At 39.0% G+C, this 21342-nt stretch overlaps 1 protein-coding gene and 2 long non-coding RNA genes across 3 annotated transcripts; all 3 read right to left on the reverse strand.

The window, feature by feature from the left end:
* Positions 1-438: 438 nt before the first annotated feature.
* Positions 439-11063, reverse strand: LOC111644173 (uncharacterized). The gene is made up of 13 exons (XM_087170060.1): positions 10399-11063; positions 9062-9400; positions 8763-8933; positions 7435-7545; positions 6955-6992; positions 6629-6867; positions 5954-6021; positions 2895-3239; positions 2401-2505; positions 1863-1897; positions 1559-1703; positions 1439-1479; positions 439-1113 (listed from the first exon to the last, which is right to left on the reverse strand). The coding sequence occupies exons 1-13, from the start codon at positions 10436-10438 to the stop codon at positions 997-999; spliced, it is 1794 nt and encodes a 597-aa protein (XP_087026186.1). The 5' UTR covers positions 10439-11063; the 3' UTR covers positions 439-996.
* A 2429-nt stretch (positions 11064-13492) lies between these two features.
* On the reverse strand, positions 13493-15590 carry LOC147817630 (uncharacterized). Its single transcript, XR_015436199.1, has 4 exons — positions 15382-15590; positions 15085-15177; positions 14965-15005; positions 13493-14639 (listed from the first exon to the last, which is right to left on the reverse strand). It is a non-coding gene; the product is annotated as an uncharacterized LOC147817630 (long non-coding RNA).
* Positions 15591-16007: 417 nt separating this feature from the next.
* Positions 16008-20082, reverse strand: LOC147817631 (uncharacterized). The gene is made up of 3 exons (XR_015436200.1): positions 19627-20082; positions 16495-16842; positions 16008-16105 (listed from the first exon to the last, which is right to left on the reverse strand). It is a non-coding gene; the product is annotated as an uncharacterized LOC147817631 (long non-coding RNA).
* Positions 20083-21342: the final 1260 nt, after the last annotated feature.

The following is a 21342-nucleotide window of genomic DNA, read 5'->3' on the forward strand; positions in this document are numbered from 1 at the left end:
ATCAATGTATCAAGAAAACCTCCACACTTTACATCTCTCAGCGCTTGTTTGAAAATAAAAAAACATCTGTGGATGCTGAGTTTAAAAGAAGTGACTTTACCTGACTGCTCCTTATCTCTGCTTGAAGCTAGAGGCTACATTAACTACTACTAGGATAACTCACTTGAATGCCAAGTTGCATTGTGGGTAACGTTGGTGCCAGGTTTAAACAAGGAGGAAGCTGCTGTAGATATTCTTGTTGTTTAGATACAGTTCATCATGAGTCCCACTGTTATGGGAGTGTAAAACTAAAATCATAGAAGCAACTTCTCAACAACAGATGAGATGCATGGCTTTGACATTTGTCTCTGGTGTCAAAGTCCAAAGTTTTGTTTGTCCAACAATCTACATAAACCAAAACAAATGATTTGTGTGAGGAATAAAAATATTCTCCCAAAATTTCTTTGGCAAAGTGTGTTTATTTAAAAGACAGGGTTGCTCCTGTGCACAAGAGTAATCTAAGAAATTATATAAATTAGAAAATATTTGACTTATACAATGAAACAGTAATCAATAAAAAGCACATAACATTGTATTAAGACTGAGATAATACACTTCACAGTATTTGATGTTCACCTTCTTGTCTGAACAAACAAGTTTCTCTTATGTCCTGTTTTCACCTGATGGCTTCTTTTCACTTTTTCCTATTTGTCATTTATTTATATCCTTAAGCATTTGCTTTTTCTTGTAATTTTTACATCCTTGTTGTTCCTATAGAACCCTATATTTTGTTTGTCTGAATTCTTTGAATTCATACTTCCTGTATAAGGAAATATAAACTATAATGCTGCAGCTCTCTGTATCAGTGCTGTCACTATTTAATAATCAAGTTAAATAAACATGTCAAACATTTCCTGCTTGCAGTATCTTAAAAATAAATGTTTCAAGTCGTGTTATGCCTGAGATCACAACATTAACCTGCACATCGACAGAATCCAGGTATAAATCCAGACAGTATCATGTATAGGTGAGTGTGGAGTAGGTCTGGTCATGGTCCCTGCTGGCTGGATTGAGGCTCATGTAGGTGGAGTCTTCACATGTAGAGGGTGGAGGACAGTTCTCATGGGCGACACACTGAAGTAAAAAGAAACAGCAGCAACTTTACTGACTTGACAGGAAATGACAGCACAGCTGAGATACAGTCATAGTGCTGAAAGCAGGAGTGGAAGCAGTAATTGTGTATTTGGAGCGTTTGAAACATCTTGTCATGCATACAGAGAAGTGAACTATGTAGTTGTGGTTTGTGACATGTTTAAGCCCTTCTTCTTTCTGTGGAAAGTGTGACTATTTAAATCCACCAACTCATGCTTGTGTCCGTCTCTTGAAAACAAATGCAGTAGCAGTAACTGTAAAGGCCACAGTGAGAGGAAACAGAGAAAGATTAGTTAGAGAAAGTCACCTCAATGTTGCTGTGGTCCGAGTTTCCTTTTGTCTTTAAACCTGCAGAAAAGATACAAGATTTTCATTCTTAAAATTAGTTATTATTAAAAGGTGCAGATACGGTTGGAAAGTAACTCACCACAAGAGTCCTTCATCTTTTTTTTGTTGAGCAGCAACAAAACAACAGCCAATAGGACGACCACCACACAACCAACCAAAACCAGGGAGAAACCTGGACAAGAGACAGGAAGAGAGAAGGGAAGAAATGAGGATGGAAATTCTTCCTGTTACAAGAAATACAGCGGCTTCAGAAAGTATTCATGTCATTTAATTTGCACACTTTATTGTGTTGTAGATTTAATTATAATTAAATAATCTTGATCAGTTTTTTTTTTAATTTTTAATTTTAATTGTATTTAGGATAAAGCAGACAAATCTGTGACCGGTTCTTCATTGTTTTCAGGAGAAATATTCGGAGCTGTGAACAACAAAAACAGGGTCATGTCTATAAAACAAGAACTGATTTTTGTATTACTGTTTAGCAGCAGCTCAACACTACTTATTTGTGGTATTTTCACATTTATGGTCATTACAGTTTGTGTAATAAAAACACATCTATCAAAATATAGTGCAAATTCTGAAATATAAACCAGAATAACCAGTAACAAATAACAAATAAAGGCTGGTCCCCAAATCACAGCTAGATATAGAACACAGAGAGAAAGGGGGACAGAAGAACATCTACTATCTCTAATAATTAATAAAGCCAATCAGTAGAGGGAAGAAATGTGTCCCTTAAAGCACAAGAATAAAATCTGTGCAGGAAGTGTTGAGTTTCATTGACAGTAGCTTAACAACAAAGGAAAAGCAGAAAGGATTAGAATTCAATTGTTGGTGTAAACTTTTTTTTTTGTTGAAAAGAGAAACTTAGAGCTCAGAGTGTTTTTTATGCTGAGAAACACCTTTGTATGTGTAACATACCTGCAGGTGTCTCAGGCTGATTGGTGGCTGCTGAAGGTGTGGAGGATGATGGGAGTGAAGCTGACAACGGTCGTAGAGTCAAGTTTGGTTTTGAAGTGGTTGAAGCTGTGAACAATGAAACAATCAGTAACTGATACAGATAAATCGGGATGACAGGATGTTTTCCTCCTGATGTTACAGGCTGGAAACTAAATGTCAGTGAAATGACTCAGTCATCTTCAAACACACAAACACTTTTTAATCATTACAACACTGGGTTCAGTAGGTTAACTGTCTGGGTCATTAATATTCAGATAAACCCGTGTGTCTACATGTGAGTAACTCATTGTTATATTGAGCTTTAACCAGTGTTCACAGTGATGAAAATAAGCAGCACTAAGTTTTTTATCATATCAGGTTATTAGAAACATAAATAGCTGTCAGGGACCAGTGAAAGTTTCTTCACACCTGCAGAGACATGAAGGAACATTTCTATAATTTCAGTAGAAACTCACCTTCTATGACTCTGATCTCAAACTCCTCGTATCCATCTGGACCAAATCTTTTCAAACCACACCAGTACCGTCCAGAGTCAGACATGCTCAGCTGTGTGATGCTCACATAAAGAGTTTGTCTTTCTGTAACAGCTACTCTTTCATATTCAATCCTGTATCTGCCTCTCGCAGCTCTGTCTTCTGTTGTTTCAAGGAGAATGTCTTCTTTTTTTTCACATTTGTCCTTACAGAAGATCTTCGTATTTCCATTGAGGATAAACGAGCAAGAGACTGTGATGTCTCCTCCTTCAGTTCCTGTATAGGGTCTTTCTGCATTAATGAGCCCAGTCTTAACATCCTGCAGCACTGTTAAAGAAATGAACAATCACTTATTATTTTCCAATAAGATACTGCGGTCTAATGATAATAATTCCTGCTTCACATTTACACAGTCACAGTGGGAGTTTCCTACTTCCACCACAGTCGAACACAATTTGATTCAGTTTTGATGTTGTCAAAAAGATTCAGATTTTAACTGAGTTCCAATGAACTGATACCAGAGTTGATAAAACTGAATTTTATTGCGCAGCAGGTTTAGTCTGATAATCAGACTCGCTCAAGATGAACTGCACTTCGTCTGGAGGGCAGACAAGAGCAGGTGGGGGCAGCAGGGGGCAACAAGCTGCAGTCAAGACAGTTTGCTGTAGCCTACACAGTCTGAACAGGAAGTCACAGAAACAAGACATAAGTTTTCATTATTAATCTGCAAGATATTTAGGCTTCACAACTGTAATATAGGCTGAACGTATGCAGTCACCACACAACATTTATTCTGTTAAATATTTGAATAAAACTTCATAATGTAAAATCAGATTAATTAAATCAAAATCTTTCCAATTAAACAAAAAAAAATGTCTATAAAACATCATGTTATCGATCCAACATCTAAACCAATCAGCTCATAGATCAGAGGAGAGCCAGGCATTTCCCATCATGCCCTGAGGCCTTGAAGTTGGTGGCTAATTTGTTTGGTCTTAACCAATCAGTATCATCTGTCCTATTGATTTTCAGTCGACACAGAAGTTCTGGTAGCGGTTGCTCAGAGCAGTTTACTGGAAATTTCTCATGACAGTTAAAAAAAGAAAAAATATACCATATAAGACTTTTTATTTCTGCAAGTCGACTTCCAACCAGTACAGCTGCATCTGTCTGATCTGAGCTTGTCACCATTTTTGTGATTTTTCATGAATTTATCCAGGTAGCTAACATTTAGGAAGATGACGCCCTTATTTTTTTTTTTATCCCATTTACACCAGACCAGTCTGAGCAGCTGAACACATTAGAGATGTCGGCAGACACTCAGCACCAGGATGGAAGTTCTTCTTTTTCATTTTTCTATTTGTTACAACATGAGTTCATGATCAGTTCACTGCCTCTTTACATGTGAAATGAGGATTTGATGTGTTCACATGCACAGCTCTCAGTTTGACCACAAGGCTGCAGACTGTGGTTTACTGCTGCAGCACTGTTCCGATGAAGTAATGGAAATTAATTGTTTTCTTTCATCAGTTTGACTTAACAGTTTTTTAGCAAACAGCAAGTTAAGAAAAGCAAGAGTCACTGACGGTGTAAATTTACTTTGGTAGCAACTTGCAGCTAACATATTTAATCTTTTTGCAGAATCTATTTGAGATATTCCTCTGTTGTGAAGCCATTAGTGTTTCAGCCAATTGACAAGTTGATGCAACATAATTCTAACTGTACTTCGTCCAACAGCCTGAATACAACAAAAGGCAAATATAAAATATATAAAAAAAAGAAGAGGAGGAGAAGATTTTATTTCAGAGAAAGGAAAATCCTACAACTTAAGTATTGGAGATAACAAGTGACACATCTCAGAAAAATTGGGTGATAAGAAGAGTGAAAAAAGTGATTCTACTCACTGAGAAAGAAGCAGATCAGAGTGTGGTGGACGTCCATGTCTGAGACTCTGATGGTTTAACGCTGCCTCTCTTCCTTCTTCACTGATGAACCAGGAGTCCCTCCTCCAAACACAACACACACTCAACTCGTCTCTCCTCCCCTCCGCATCAAGCATTTCTTTGACCAAATGAAAATGACTGTTACCTTGATTAATATTACGTATTTCTCCAGGCTTGAAAATTGCTAGAAACATTTGGGATAATTTCATTACACAACTCCAAGAAAAGATATATGTCTAGTTATTTTTAGACATTTTAATGTGGAAAAGTTTCATGATCTAACTTTAAATGAGTGTTTGTATCTTTAAACAGAAAAATGGAGACCCATAGACTGTAATTCCACAAGTTAATGTTTTAATTAATTATGAAAAACTGAATATAGTCGCCAGTTTACACTGGAACAATAGGACCATTTGGGTTTGTTAATAGAGGTAGCTCACATGAAGGTTAACCCATTTAAAGGGAAACTAACCTGATAATATGTACAATTAAAATCCAGGCTTCTTTACTTCTAGCTGCTCCCTTCTTTAAATAACGTAGCCAAGACAATGTTATAAATAAAACTGTTTTATTGATGGCTCACATATTTTTCTTATAATAATCTGAAATTAACAAAAAAAATTTAATACTCAAATAATTAGATCCCTTAAAAAAGAAAACAGATTCCTTCAAAATAAATAGCTGATACCTTTAAGATTAATGATAATAATAGAATATTGACAAAAACAGATGCAGACAAACACTAACGTTCAGCCTAATTAACTGAAATTATAAAGAAATGTAACGTACATATTGGCATCCTTAAAATTATCCTATTTCCTCTTTTTCTTCAACCTGTGGTTCCCACCCTGCTTTTTCTCTCTCGACCTCCCCCCTTCTCTTCCTCACCTAAAAATCAGTCACAACAGGTGTCACCACTCATGGTGACATAAAGCCAACGCTTCACATGATTTACAGTAACTAGTTTTGCCTGCCACCTGTTGGCCACTGAGAAAGTAAATGTGGAAGCAGCAGCGTTGAAGTTACAGCTGAGGCAAAGTCACAGAGAACAGAAGAGGCGAAGCTTCAGGACAGAGTAGACGACGTTGCCAACAGTACCACAGGGGGCGCTGTTGAGCACGCTGACCACCTCAGAGAAGGCGAGTTTAAATCTAGTCGTCTTCGGCCTGGAAGAAGAAAACAAGGAGGTCACACCTTTGAACTTGTGGATTGTTTTACTCTTATTCTGCTGATTATAATCATTGTTGTTTAGTGCAAAACTCATTTAAAAAATGACATGGTCAACATTATATTTAAGAATTATTAATAGTAATCACTAATATAAATCTCAATAAAACATACATGAGAAGAAGCTGAACAGCACTATCGTTTGTATCTGTTGAGAAAAGTTTGTCATCTCTTATAAAAGACATTGGTGCAGTAAGTACGGTGGCCCTGAGGGCTCAACGCACCGCAACTGACCAAACGCAAACACTGCATTGAGCCCTCAGGGCCACCGTAAGTCAGAGGATGTTGGTGCTTCTAATGGCTACTGTACTGAATCTTCAGACTATCACGCTCACATTTCAGCCATGGTACAAGCTGAACATTAACCACCGGTTTGTTTTTATGCATGCCACCGAATCTATTTAGCATTTAATATTTTATTGTTGTATAAAGATAAGCACAACATGCTTATACCTAAGACATAATGAAGGAAACATTCCTTCACAGATGGAGCCATCAAACTAATATTAAACTAAATTGTCTCGGCTCTGATATCAAGAAACCGACAGCGACGTCTCCTTTTTCCTTTGGTTTCTGTTTGCTGATCTTGAAACTAAAATCCTGCCACAGGTTTTCCTTACGTTGTTCTGAGACATGGCTGCAGTGGCAGTCACCAAGCTGTAGTCGTCTGGGGTTTCGACTGCGTTTGGTTCAGTGTATTTGGCGCAGGCGTAAACCGTAAACACTTCCACAGGAGGGTGTCTGCTGTTTCTGTCCTCTCTGATCTCCTCGTACATTCGGTTGTCCTGCAGGAGGAGGAGAAGGCTTTGGTTTGTATCGAGATCACCTGGTTTCACAAACACTAATGATGTCCCGAATGTACTCAGCCTCACCTCTGTGATGTCAGCGTACGCAGTCTCCCCAGGAGGTCCTGAAAAACATGGAGTTTAAACCATTACACTTTGTTGTTAAAGGATTAATCCGACATCATCTGGTTTCATGTCTTGCTTTTGTCCATAGCCAACCGCTTTCATAGAAAATGAGAAAAATCTCCCTAATGAGTAATGCAAGCACTCATCAGCTGATCAACAGTACACTGAACCATCTCCCCAAACCGAACTAGTTGAGCAGCAGCTCTATAGTCTACAGTCCAGATGTGATGTTAGAGTAAACAATGCTTATATGCACGTGGATGTTTAAAGGTGTGCTTGTGCTCAGACTGAATGCAAAGGGATTTTTAAAAGGTGGTGCAAAAGTATACAAAGTCAACAACAAGACACAAAGCTGTGGTTTCTCTCAGCAGTGAACAATGAGGTGAAGATTTGTGTATGTGTGTGTGTGTGTGTGTGTGTGTGTGTGTGTCTTTGTCTCACCTTTGGGTCTAGTGGCTCTTTTCCGGCGCAGTATCAGCACACCCAGTGAGAGCAGGATCAGTGTGACTACAGTCAGACCCAGGTACCGCAGCACACCTGTGGTAGTTTGAACTGTGGAACAGGTTGTTTACATTGATACTAATACCAATAGTTGGATGATTATCGTATTACCAACTAACATTATTAAAAACATTAGAGTCATATTGTGATAGAATAAAGCTACAAACATTCAAACAAATTCATGTCTTTGCATACATGGAGTTATTCCTCGTAGAAACCACTTGTTTGGCAGGTGTTTGTATTTCTGGCTGTCTGCAAAGGACTAATGAAGGCTTGGCAAGGTAGTATCACAATGTCATCTCCATTTTTTTAAGACCTGAAACCGTTGTTCAGCAGGTTTTATCTAGGGCTGCAACTAACAATAATTTGTATTTTCGATTATTCTGCTAATTATATTCTCTATTAAATCAATCAGTCTATGAAGAGTTTAAACACTGTGAAAAACTGGCATTCACAGTTTCTTATAGCCCACACTGATATCTTCATTTTTATTTTACTGTCACATATGACAAAGAAAAGAAACACATCCCCAGATCTGAGAGGCTGAAACCAGAGAGATGTCTGAAATGATTTAGTCGATTATCAATATAATGCCAAGAATTGATGGAAATTTGACAACAACTGGGCATCTCCATCTGCTGAGGAAGACAGTGTGATTCACGCCAACAGTTCCTGAGTGAACCTTGTGACGAGGCTGCTTTTGTCAAATAATGAAATGGTTGCAAAAGAATATCTTACAACTAATGAACAAAGCAGTGGAGAAAGCAGTAAAGGATGGTGTGACTGAGGATGGAGGGTAGCTGCAGCTGCTAATGCTAACTGTAAACTGATGCTGAAGCTGCAATTTTGCTTCTCTGAAGGCCCGGCTTGATCTGGGCCCCGTACATGTCGTCTCTCTGTGGGTCCTCTTACCTTTCTAATACATTCATTGTCGTATGTGTAATAACTGAATGCCATGTTTGGTTTGGTCTAAGTTTATTTTTTATTTTCTTTTTAACGACATTATGGCTTCAAAGCAGAGGTTCTTCAGCTCTACTGTGTTTTGAGACTTATTTTGTCCACCCTGCTGCAGGAGTGAACTAAACCATGTGCACCATCAGAGCACTAGAGGGCGCCTGAGACGCTCCAACATTGTTTTAGATACAAGAAATAGTCTGTGAATCTATTTATTCGGCTGACAGTAATAGTTAAGTTCACGAATAATGCTAATACACACCTGTTAGCTTGTTCTATGTTGAGGAACACTGGAGTTTAAAATGAGAATATACCTGAACCTCCAGCTCTCTCAGTCTGCTGCTGCTCAGTGGAAGAAGCTGTGGTGCTACTTCTTAAACTCTGTGTTGTTGTTGTTGTTGTTGTTGGTGTTGTTGGTGTGGAGGCTGAAGGGACTGATGTTAACAAAGGTCCAAGAGTCAAAGTTGGTTTTGAAGTAGATGGAGCTACAAACAACAAAGAAACAAGAGTGTTATTAATTATTATTAAATATCAGGTCATTTAAAACAATTGAAAACTTTTTGAGTCCAGAAACATGAAGACACATTTTCATGTCTTTCAGTAGAAAACTTACCATTTGTGACAATAATCTCAAACTCTCTGTATGGGTCTCTTGACCATAACTTGTCAAGACCACATCCATACCGCCCTGAGTCAGACTGTGTCAGCCGTGTGATGGTCACATGCAGATCTCCTCCACCAGACGGTCTGTCTTGAAACATGATGCTGTATCTGTCGTTCTTCTCTCTGTTCTTATTTGTTTTAATGAGAATGTCTTTACATTGGCTTCTGCAGACGTACTTCTTTCCTCCAGTGGAAGAAAAACGACATTCAACTGTGATGCTTCCTCCCACCACTCCTTCATAAACTGGGATTTCTGCATTAAGACCAGTGTTTCCATCCTGCAGTGCTGCTGAAAAGATGAACGATCAGTAGTTACCACCAGCAGCCCAATCACAGTAAATCCTGCTTCACACTGACACACACCTACAGAGTCACACCGGGATCTGCCCAGTTCAACCAGACTGTGACTGCTGGTGCAACAATGTTATACAACAGTAATTTGATTTCATTTAGACTCTGTCAGCAAGGACTTCAAGCTCCTGAAAACCTGCTTTGAAATCTTCTGTGAATTGACACGTGAATGAACGTGTCAACATTTACTCTGTTGCAGAAGTTAATCCACATTACGTATATTAGTACTCTTAGTGCACACTTGATTTTTCTCACTCAGAGCACTGAAGCCTCATATTAACATCATATAACTGGACGCTGGAAGTGGAGCCTTTTGATGACCAGGTTGAACAGGATGAATGACTACAGCAAGCAACAAGTGTCTCAGTGATCATACTAGCTCCTAGTTATTGTTTTACTTGAAACATTATGAACCTCAACAAGCACATGAAGTTTCATCCACGCTGTGTGGCTTTGAAATGCTGGCAGCATCACTATGACTCACATGTTTCTCCTCCTTTAATGCACTAGATGGTTTAAATGCAGAGAAGCTATAACAGACTCGACTGTGGCTGGGCTGAAGGACAAAATAAGCAGAACCAGAGCTGATTCCAGAAATGTGAAAAAAATAGTTGAAATGCTTTTTAACCAAACAGAAACAAAATGTTACTTGCAGTCAGTCAAACAACTGAATAAAACTTGTTCCATGGAAATATTAATTTTTTGTTGGTTCCACTACTTTACTGAGGGACACCAACTGAAAATAGTCAGGTTACTTTCTGGAAACTCCCCATTCCTTACTTCAAACTTTATCTTAAGAAAGTAAAAAGCACATGTAATTTTAAAGAGCATCATGTTGTATCAAACCACTCACAAGAAACTGACCATTGAGCCAACTCTAAGAAAAGAAAATGGAGGCCTAAGATGTGGTATAGAGAAAAAAGAGAATATACTCACCGAGGAAGAAGCAGCAGATCAAAGTGTGATAGACTTTCATGTCTGAGGCTCTGATGTTTTCACGCTGTTATCATCCTTCTTTACTACTGAACCAGGAACTTGTCACTTCTCCAAATAATGTCCCACCTCCGAACAGCACACACCGACCTCTCCTCAAGTCCACTTTCACTTGAAGCACGAATGTGAGTGTAAATGTTTTTTTTTATCTCTGTGTCGGCCTTGTGATAGGCTGGTGACCTGTCCAGGATGTCCTCTGCTAATGCATAGCTCGTCCAATCCAGAGCTGGTGGACAGATGATTGACAGCTCCAAAAATGAATGAATTGTCACAATTCTGAGTTGCATTTAATATATACTGTAAGCACTGTAACTTACTGTTAATAATAAGTACAACTGTGTGTGATGCAGATTCTGATTTTCTTCCAGCAGATCCAGATTATTATCTGGACCCAGATTTTTATATGGATCTGCATCAAATTACACCATAAAAACGTCTCATCATTTACATCAAGGTCCTGCCTCTGCCCTTTAACCAGATCTGCACCAATGTCCCATGTCCCACCAAGTTTTGTGCGAATTGGTTGAGTACTTGCATAATCCTGCCGACAAACAAATCGTCACAGGTGGAAACATGACCTCCTTGGCAGAGGTAAAGCTCCTCATGACTCCAGAGTTAGTCAGGAAAGTTTTTAAGTTTACTTTAGTGTCAAAGTAACAGTTGTCTGCATAACACACTGAAAGCAGGAACTTCTAATAAGAAAGTGTGAACACATATAAGCTAAAAAAAACAAACAAAAACACAGGAACTGCCACTTGACACCCATGTGGAAGTTGCACTGCCATGTTGGTGGCAGAACTGTAATGTCATTGTGTAAAATCTACCTCAACTGCTGCTGCTTCCAGCTACAGTTTGCAAGTTACTCAAATGTTGAATTTCTTTTCATTTTAAATTAATTTCTGATTTATTTGTGACAGAGAGTGTCACTGAAGTGTCACTCTCTCCACATGCAGCTGCTAAAACAGTTCAAATGTATGTTCATATTTTGTCATGTCTGTATCATATTCAGATTCAGCCCAGACATACATTATATCGCCAAAAGTATGGGCTCACCTGCCTTGACTCACATATGAACTTAAGTGACATCCCATTCTTAATCCATAGGGTTTAATATGACGTCGGTCCACCCTTTGCGGGTATAACAGCTTCAACTCTTCTGGGAAGGCTTTCTACAAGGTTTAGGAGTGTGTTTATGGGAGTTTTTGACCGCATTGCGGCGCATTTGTGAAGTCACACACTGATGTTGAACGAGAAGGCCTGTCTCTCAGTCTCCGCTCTAATTCATCCCAAAGGTGTTCCAACAGGTTGAGGTCAGTCAAGTTCATCCACACCAAACTCTCTCATCCATGTCTTTATGGACCTTGCTTTGTGCACTGGTGCACAGTCATGTCGGAACAGGACGGGGCAATCCCCAAAACTGTTCCCACAAAGTTGGGAGCATGGAATTGTCATAAATCTCTTGGTATGCTGAAGCCTTCAGAGTTCCTTTCACTTGAACTAAGGGGCCAAGCCCAGCCCCTGAAAAACAACCCCACACCATAATCCCCCCTCCACCAAACTTTACACTTGGCACAATGCAGTCAGACAAATACCGTTTGCGAGCGATTCGTCACTCCGGAGAACGGGTCTCCACTGCTCTAGAATCCAGTGGCGGCGTGTTTTACACCACTGCATCCGACGCTTTGCATTGCACTTGGTGTTGCATGGCTTGGATGCAGCTGCTCAGCCATGGAAACCCATTCCATGAAGCTCTCTACGCACTGTTCCTGAGCTAATCTGAAGGCCACATGAAGTTTGGAGATCTGTAGCGATTGACTCTGCAGAAAGTTGGCGACCTCTGCGCACTATGCGCCTCAGTATCCGCTGACCCCGCTCCATCATTTTTACGTGGCCTACCACTTCGTGGCTGAGTTGCTGTCGTTTCCAATCGCTTCCACTTTGTTATAATACCACTGACAGTTGACTGTGGAATATTTAGGAGAAAATTTCACGACTGGACTTGTTGCACAGGTGGCATCCTATCACAGTACCACGCTGGAATTCACTGAGCTCCTGAGAGCGACCCATTCTTTCACAAATGTTTGTAGAAACAGTCTGCATTCCTTGGTGCTTGATTTTATACACCTGTGGCCATGGAAGTGATAGGAACACCTGAATTCAATTATTTGGATGGTTGAGTGAATACTTTTGGCAGTATAGTGTATTTCAACTATAATGGAAGGTGTCCGTTTTATGTATTGTTGCTGGTATGATGTCAATATGGCATCAAGGGAATTTCCTCCGTTTATTTTTGCCTTTTTACCTGACTGCACATCTCTGCTTGAAGCTAGAGGCTACATTAGCTGCTACTAGGATAACTCACTTGAATCCCAAGTTGCATTGTGGGTAACGTAGGTCCCAGGTTCAGACAAGGAGGAAGCTGCTGCATCAATTATGATACATCTTGTTTAGACACAGTTCATCATGAGTCCCGCTGTTATGGGAGTGTAAAACTAAAATCAGAGAAGCTACTTCTAGACAACAGATGAGATACAAGACTGAGATTTTTCCAAAGTCCAAAGTTTTCTGTGTCCAACAATCTACATTAATGATTTGTGTAAGGAATAAATATATTCTCCCAAAACTTCTTTAGCAAAGTGTGTTTATTTAGAAGACAGGGTTGCTCCTGTGAACGAGAGTAATTTAAGAAATGATATGCATTAGAAAATGTCTGACTTATACAATAAAACAGTAATCAATAAAAAGCACATAACATTGTAATAAGACTGAGATAATAAAACAAAACTTAAGAGTATTTGATATTCAGTCTGCTGGCATTGTGGCTTTTAAATCCCACCATAAAGCACATACACAGTCAGCTTCCTGTCTGAACAAACAAGTTTCTCTTATGTCCTTTTTTCACCTGATGGCTTCATTTCCCGTTTCCTATTTGTGATCTTATTTAGACCCTTAAGCATTTGCTTTTTCTTGTAATATTTACATGCTTGTTGTTCTTATAGAGACCCTAATTTGAAATTTAGGGTTTCTGTAATTTGAATTCTCACTTCCTGTATAAGGAAATATAAACTATAATCATGCGGCTCTCTGTATCAGTACTGTCACTCAAAGCCAAACATTCACACTTCCCAGAGAACATTAATGTAGGGGCGCGTCACTGCAGAAAATTAGATACCACTACAGCTGCAACTATAAGTTAATTAATTGAGTCCATTGGCAGAAAATCAACAATTTTAATAATCAAATGATAGTTTAGTCTTTTTTTTTTTTTTTTCTTTTTTACAAACATTTTCTGGTTGCAGCATCTTAAAAAGAGATGTTTCATTTCGTATTATGCCCTGACATTACAACATGAACCTGCACAGTAATGAAATCCAGGTCTAAATTCAGACAGTATAACTTAAGTTGTGTGTAAGACTTGTATTATTATATCATTATATGTATTGTCTCTTATATATTATACATTACTAGTTATATTACTTTGGACTGGGTGAGGATGAGGCTGGGCTGGATCGGATGGACGTGGAGGATGTAGGTTCCCTGCCTGGCCTCTGGGCGACATGTGGGGCAAGACCTGGGGAGACCTCCCTCCCTTTGTCTTACGGGGCGAGGAAAAAGAAATGTATCTCTCCTCAGTGGACAGACCCCCCCCCCCCCAGAAAGGTCTGGGGGTTGTCCAAAGCAGGAACAAAAAAACTAGAATTACGGGCTTGCGGTTGTATGCCTCCGCCACTCACACTAGTTTGAGGTCACGTCCCTGTTTATCTAGAGTCACATGAAATATTAACCGTTCTGGTGTGGCCTCTCCCCCACTCTAACTACATGAATATAATAATTTATCATCATGATGGATGGTATCAGTATTATATTTTATCAATATTACACTACATTATATGATTATTATATATTAGTATTGTTTGCATATATAAAATGTTGCCATGTCATTATTATCACAACATTGTTCATCATGTAATTGCTACTAATATTATTATTATTATTGTTAATGATAATAAGTATTATTATATGTCACTTTCTGTTCATCATGTTTTGACAAATTAAAAAAATTCTGTGTATATGTGAGTGAGTGTGGAGTAGATTTGGTCATGGTCCCTGCTGGCTGGATTGAGGCTCATGTAGGTGGAGTCTTCACATGTAGAGGGTGGAGGAAAGTTCTCATGGGCGACACACTGAAGTAAAAAGAAACAGCAGCAACTTTACTGACTTGACAGGAAATGACAGCACAGCTGAGATACAGTCGTAGTGCTGAAAGCAGGAGTGGAAGCAGTAATTGTGTATTTGGAGCATTTGAAACATCTTGTCATGCATACAGAGAAGTGAACTATGTAGTTGTGGTTTGTGACATGTTTAAGCCCTTCTTCTTTCTGTGGAAAGTGTGACTATTTAAATCCACCAACTCATGTTTGTGTCCGTCTCTTGAAAACAAATGCAGTAGCAGTAACTGTAAAGGCCACAGTGAGAGGAAACAGAGAAAGATTAGTTAGAAAAAATCACCTCAATGTTGCTGTTGTCCGAGTTTCCTTTTGTCTTTAAACCTGCAGAAAAGATACAAGATTTTCATTCTTAAAATTAGTTATTATTAAAAGGTGCAGATACGGTTGGAAGGTAACTCACCACAAGAGTCCTTCATCTTTTTTTTGTTGAGCAGCAACAAAACAACAGCCAATAGGACGACCACCACACAACCAACCAAAACCAGGGAGAAACCTGGACAAGAGACAGGAGGAGAGAGGGGAAGAAAAGAGGATGGAAATTCTTCCTGTTACAAGAAATACAGCTTCAGAAAGTATTCATGCAATTTAATTTGCACACTTTATTGGGTTGTAGATTTAATTATAATTAAATAATCTTGATCATTTTTTTTTAATCTTATTTTAATTGTATTTAGGATAAAGCAGACAAATCTGTGACCTGTATGTGACGGTTCTTCATTGTTTTCAGGAGAAATATTCGGAGCTGTGAACAACAAAAACATAATGAAAACAGATGCTACAAAGCTGATAAGAAGAAATCCAGGTGTTTTTACACCTCAGACGGGTCATGTCTATAAAACAAGAACTGATTTTTGTATTACTGTTTAGCAGCAGCTCAACACTACTTATTTGTAGTATTTTCACATTTATGGTCATTACAGTTTGTGTAATAAAAACACATCTATCAAAATATAGTGCAAATTCTGAAATATAAACCAGAATAACCAGTAACCAATAACAAATAAAGGCTGGTCCCCAAATCACAGCTAGATATAGAACACAGAGAGAAAGGGGACAGAAGAACATCTACTATCTCTAATAATTAATAAAGCCAATCAGTAGAGGGAAGAAATGTGTCCCTTAAAGCACAAGAATAAAATCTGTGCAGGAAGTGTTGAGTTTCATTGACAGTAGCTTAACAACAAATTCTTAAAAAGGAAAAGCAGAAAGGATTAGAATTCAATTGTTGGTGTAAACTTTTTTTTTTGTTGAAAAGAGAAACTTAGAGCTCAGAGTGTTTTTTTATGCTGAGAAACACCTTTGTATGTGTAACATACCTGCAGGTGTCTCAGGCTGATTGGTGGCTGCTGAAGCTGTGGAGGATGATGGGAGTGAAGTTGACAACGGTCGTAGAGTCAAGTTTGGTTTTGAAGTGGTTGAAGCTGTGAACAATGAAACAATCAGTAACTGATACAGATAAATCGGGATGACAGGATGTTTTCCTCCTGATGTTACAGGCTGGAAACTAAATGTCAGTGAAATGACTCAGTCATCTGCAAACAGGCAAACACTTTTTAATCATTACAACACTGGGTTCAGTAGGTTAACTGTCTGGTTCATTAATATTCAGATAAACCCGTGTGTCTACATGTGAGTAACTCATTGTTATATTGAGCTTTAACCAGTGTTCACAGTGATGAAAATAAGCAGCACTAAGTTTTTTATCATATCAGGTTATTAGAAACATAAATAGCTGTCAGGGAACAGTGAAAGTTTCTTCACACCTGCAGAGACATGAAGGAACATTTCTATAATTTCAGTAGAAACTCACCTTCTATGACTCTGATCTCAAACTCCTCGTATCCATCTGGACCAATTCTTTTCAAACGACACCAGTACCGTCCAGAGTCAGACATGCTCAGCTGTGTGATGCTCACATAAAGAGTTTTTCTTTCTATAACAGCTCCTCTTTCATATTCAATCCTGTATCTGCTTCTCTCAGCTCTGTCTTCTGTTGTTTCAAGGAGAATGTCTTCTTTTTTTTCACATGTGTCCTTACAGAAGATCTTCGTATTTCCATTGAGGATAAACGAGCAAGAGACTGTGATGTCTCCTCCTTCAGTTCCTGTATAGACGCGTCTTTCTGCATTAATGAGCCCAGTCTTAACATCCTGCAGCGCTGTTAAAGAGATGAACAATCACTTATTATTTTCCAATAAGATACTGCGGTCTAATGATAATAATTCCTGCTTCACATTTACACAGTCACAGTGGGAGCTTCCTACTTCCACCACAGTCGAACACAATTTGATTCAGTTTTGATGTTGTCAAAAAGATTCAGATTTTAACTGTAATTAATGTCTTTGATTCTGGTTCCAATGAACTGATACCAGAGTTGATAAAACTTAATTTTATTGCCCAGCAGGTTTAGTCTGATAATCAGACTCGCTCAAGATGAACTGCACTTCGTCTGGAGGGCAGACAAGAGCAGGTGGGGGCAGCAGGGGGCAACAAGCTGCAGTCAAGACAGTTTGCTGTCGCCTTCACAGTCTGAACAGGAAGTCACAGAAACACAAGACTTAGGCTTCACAACTGTAATATAGGCTGGACGTATGCAGTCACCACACAACATTTATACTGTTAAATATTAGAACAAAACTTCATAATGTAAAATCAGATTAATTAAATCAAAATCTTTCCAATTAAACAAAAAAAATGTCTATAAAACATCATGTTATCGATCCAACATCTAAACCAATCAGCTCATAGATCAGAGGAGAGCCAGGCATTTCCCATCATGCCCTGAGGCCTTGAAGTTTAATGATGATGGCAACAAATAATGCACAAAAAAATAAAAAAATAGCAATGAACAAATTCAGATTCGGGCATCTGGTGAGGATGCCTCCTGGACGCCTCCCCGGGGAGGTGTTTCGGGCCTGTCCCACCGGGAGGAGGCCTCGGGGGCCGACCAAGGACACGCTGGAGGGATTATATCTCTCGGCTGGCCTCGGAACGCCTCGGGATTCTCCCGGAAGAGCTGGTGGAAGTGTCTGGGGAGAGGGTCGTCTGGACCTCTCTGCTGAGGTTGCTGCCCCCGCGTCCCGGATCCGGGTGAGCGGGGGCAACGACGAGCCACATTTACTCCACGCTACATTTACTCTGTTACATTTACTTGAGTAACTTTTGGGATAAATTGTACTTCTAAGAGTAGTTTTAATGCAACATACTTTTTACTTTTACTTGGGTATATTTGTGAAGAAGAAGCGCTACTTTTACTCCGCTCCATTTATCTACATTACGCTCGCTACTCGCTAATGCAATCAAATGTAGTCACTGGTGACGTTTAACTCCGTTTCACCAATCAAACAGAGCCAGGCGGTCACATGACTAACTGCACACAAACTTTCAGCGGCAAACACCGGCAGCAAAGAAGCAGAACACAATGGCAGACACAACAACGAGCGCTTCGCGACAACCAGAGGAGGAAGAACACCCCTGGCCTCACATAAAATCGATGTTCACGCTTCAGACAACCAAAAAAAAACAGTTATGTAATGCGTTGTCATATGTGTCTCCCCAAACAAGTGGACATTTCAGCTTACATAAACTCAACGTCAAATTTGAGGAAGCACATAAGTAACATTAGTAGATATTTTGGCTGTCACCGTGGGCTGATGTTAGCCGCCCTGCTATGAATCACTGTCAAATATAGAGTGTGGGGTAATTTATTAACGCACTGCAGCCTCATAGACAGACAGATAAATATACACACACACACACACACACACACACACAGAGCCACAGACTGATACAAACACACAGTCAGTGAACAGCAAAGCAGAGTAACTTAGCCACAAATGGAGAGGAAATAAAGTGAAAACTAAAGTTTTGCCAGTTGATTTCAGTGAATAAAACAATTTATTTTCTATTAACTTATTTTTTCTGTTAGGTCCTACCTGTATGTTTTTTCACACATTTAAGTCATGGTATCCCGCCATCATGGTGTGGTGATGAGTCTATTTTAATGGATAAATTCCCTGTAGCCTCATTGATATTTTTTCTGTCAACAGAGGGTTCAACCCAATAAATTGACAACATACACAGACTTGATAGAATCACACAGAAAGAGAAGATCGTCTTCTTCTGAGGAACCCCCCATCAAGAATGCAAAGATCACAAGTTCCCTTACTGTCTCTTCACGGCGGGTAACACAGACAACACTTGACAAGCTTGTGCTAAATTTTGTATGTCGAGCCAATCAACCATTTTCTGTGGTTGAGACACCATCCTTCAAGACCATGATAGAAACCCTGCAACCTCAGTGTACAGTTATGACAAGGAAAACATTTAGCTGTAGAATACAGGAAGCTGCAAAAACAATGAAGAGCATAATTGTCAGAAAACTGGGTGCTGTGAATCATTTTGCTACACATGCTCACACGCACACACACTCACACACACACTCACACGCACGCATACAAACACCAATCAGAAGTGCACAGTGTGTTCCCAGGTGCGGCCCACACCTATCAGAGTTTATGGTTTGCGTAAAGGCTAACTTGTTCTTTTCCTTTGTAATCTCTGCCTACTGAACCTATTGTGCTGTTATTAAGTTATTGTGGCTCAATTTGCCTTAATTTATTTTATTTTAATGTATTATTTCATTTATAATTGTTTTAGTTGCTTAAGAGATATTCTTGGCTCTGAATTTGTTCATTGCTATTTTTATGTTTTTGTGCATTTGTTGCCGTCATCATTAAACGAACAGGTTACTCATCAGTTACTCAGTACTTGAGTTTTTCACAACATACTTTTTACTTTTACTCAAGTAAATTTCTGGCTACTCTACCCACCTCTGACGAGAGATGTAACGAAACAGACTCCACTGTTAAAACTGTTAAATATTACGATTATTGTGAAAAACAAATTAAAAATGAGAGAAATATAAAGTGGATATACTCACTGAGAAAGAGGCAGCAGATCAAAGTGTGATGGACTCTCATGTTTGAAGCTCAGGTGGTTTATTACTGCGTCTTCCTTCTTCACTGTCAAACCAAGAACTTCTCTTTTCTCTAAATGATGAAAAAAAACCCTCTAATCTCCTCCCCTCTATGTTTACCTTTTTTTCTAATGCAGAATTCACCAACTGCACATTTTGTCAGTCACTCAGTCATGAGACTACATAATATGAACAATAGAGAGTAAATGACCTACAGCCCTCTCTTTTCCTTCTTTGACAGTATAGCGCCAACAGCCGCTAAAAAACATACACATGACGTTTATCTGTTGGTAAAATAGTTAGCCACAAAGCTAGCTAATGCCATGGTTTGTCAGTGGAAGACAGCTAATGAGCAGTAAACGTATATCGTTATACTTATTCTGCCAAAATGACATAATGGTAAATGTATGCACGACTTGCATGTCAGTACAGGTACAGTCGGTACATTAGAAACTCATGTCATTTTCACCAGAGGTTACACCGGTAGTTTATCACAAACGTTTAAAGCTGAGACACAGAGCCTCTTCAGAATTGACACTAACCCCCTCAGTTGATATCTCACCATCACATTTCAAAACTGCTGCTAGAACTGGTGACATTGGAGAGACAATAAGACCAGTGAAACAACACTTGGGAGAAGTTAATGACAGCGGAAGTTGATTCAGACACTCCACATGTATCAGATTTTATAAACCCTCAAATATCAACATTGAAATTGTATTGGTTGGGCTCCAATTTACTACATGGTTTGAGTTGTTCTTGTCCTCCCCAGTAGGCAGCCATTTTCCAGCACACAGGCTCCAGTGGCCACTGTCCAATATTCATCACCCAACAGCAGACAGATAAAGTCTGGAGAAAGTGCAACATGTTGCTATTAAAGGCCAAATATTTGTTCAGGAACTGGAGGTGGAGGTCTTCACAGGTTTACTGGGTTCCTAATAACAGAATGTTTCTTCCCAATTTATATTCCACATAGAAACACAGGTTTATTTTATGACCGTCAGTTTTAATCATTTGAGCTTATTTTCTGAGAAATCCTGTGTGTCTGCCAACTACAGGCACCAAGCAAAGCTTGTAGTAAATTCAAAATGCTTCTTTATGGAATATTCAAACAGAACTGAACTAGATTTTAGTGGCAAAATTCAACCAGAATTCACCCAAATTAAAAAAGTGAATAAATCTTACTTGCAGTTTGTGTTCAATTTTCTCAAAGTAACATTAAGCATTTAGCAGCGCACATAACAATTTTAAGCCCTATGATTGGACATTTCTTGCCTAAATGTATCTTGGAAGTTTCTATGCAGGCGTGCACCGAAAACTTTTTAACTTTTGTCGTGATGATTTAAGCGGGGGAATTTCATTCCAGTCCAACAATAGTCCAGCACCCAGAAACAAGACTAACAGCCATGTCAGCAGCTAAGGTTGTACTTGGGCACAACAGTGGTGCTAATATGCGACTCTTAGGCAGGTATGATGTTTAGTGTGTTCACCAGCTAAGCTTAGTTTAGGATGTTTGCCTGCTAAAATTTGCGGTTGAGGTTGATAATCTGGGCGTCATGAACACAGCACAACATTTCATGGTAAGCTATCCAATAGTTGTTGAAATATCTTTGTAAATATATTTCATATTTTATTTTATTTTTTATTTTTTCCATCGTGTAACTGGTCCCAGCATGGCTA

Source organism: Seriola lalandi, unplaced genomic scaffold (assembly GCF_002814215.2).
Source record: "Seriola lalandi dorsalis isolate HSWRI2012SDOR001 ecotype SW California unplaced genomic scaffold, Sedor1 jcf7180002054927, whole genome shotgun sequence".
Lineage (NCBI taxonomy): Eukaryota > Metazoa > Chordata > Actinopteri > Carangiformes > Carangidae > Seriola > Seriola lalandi.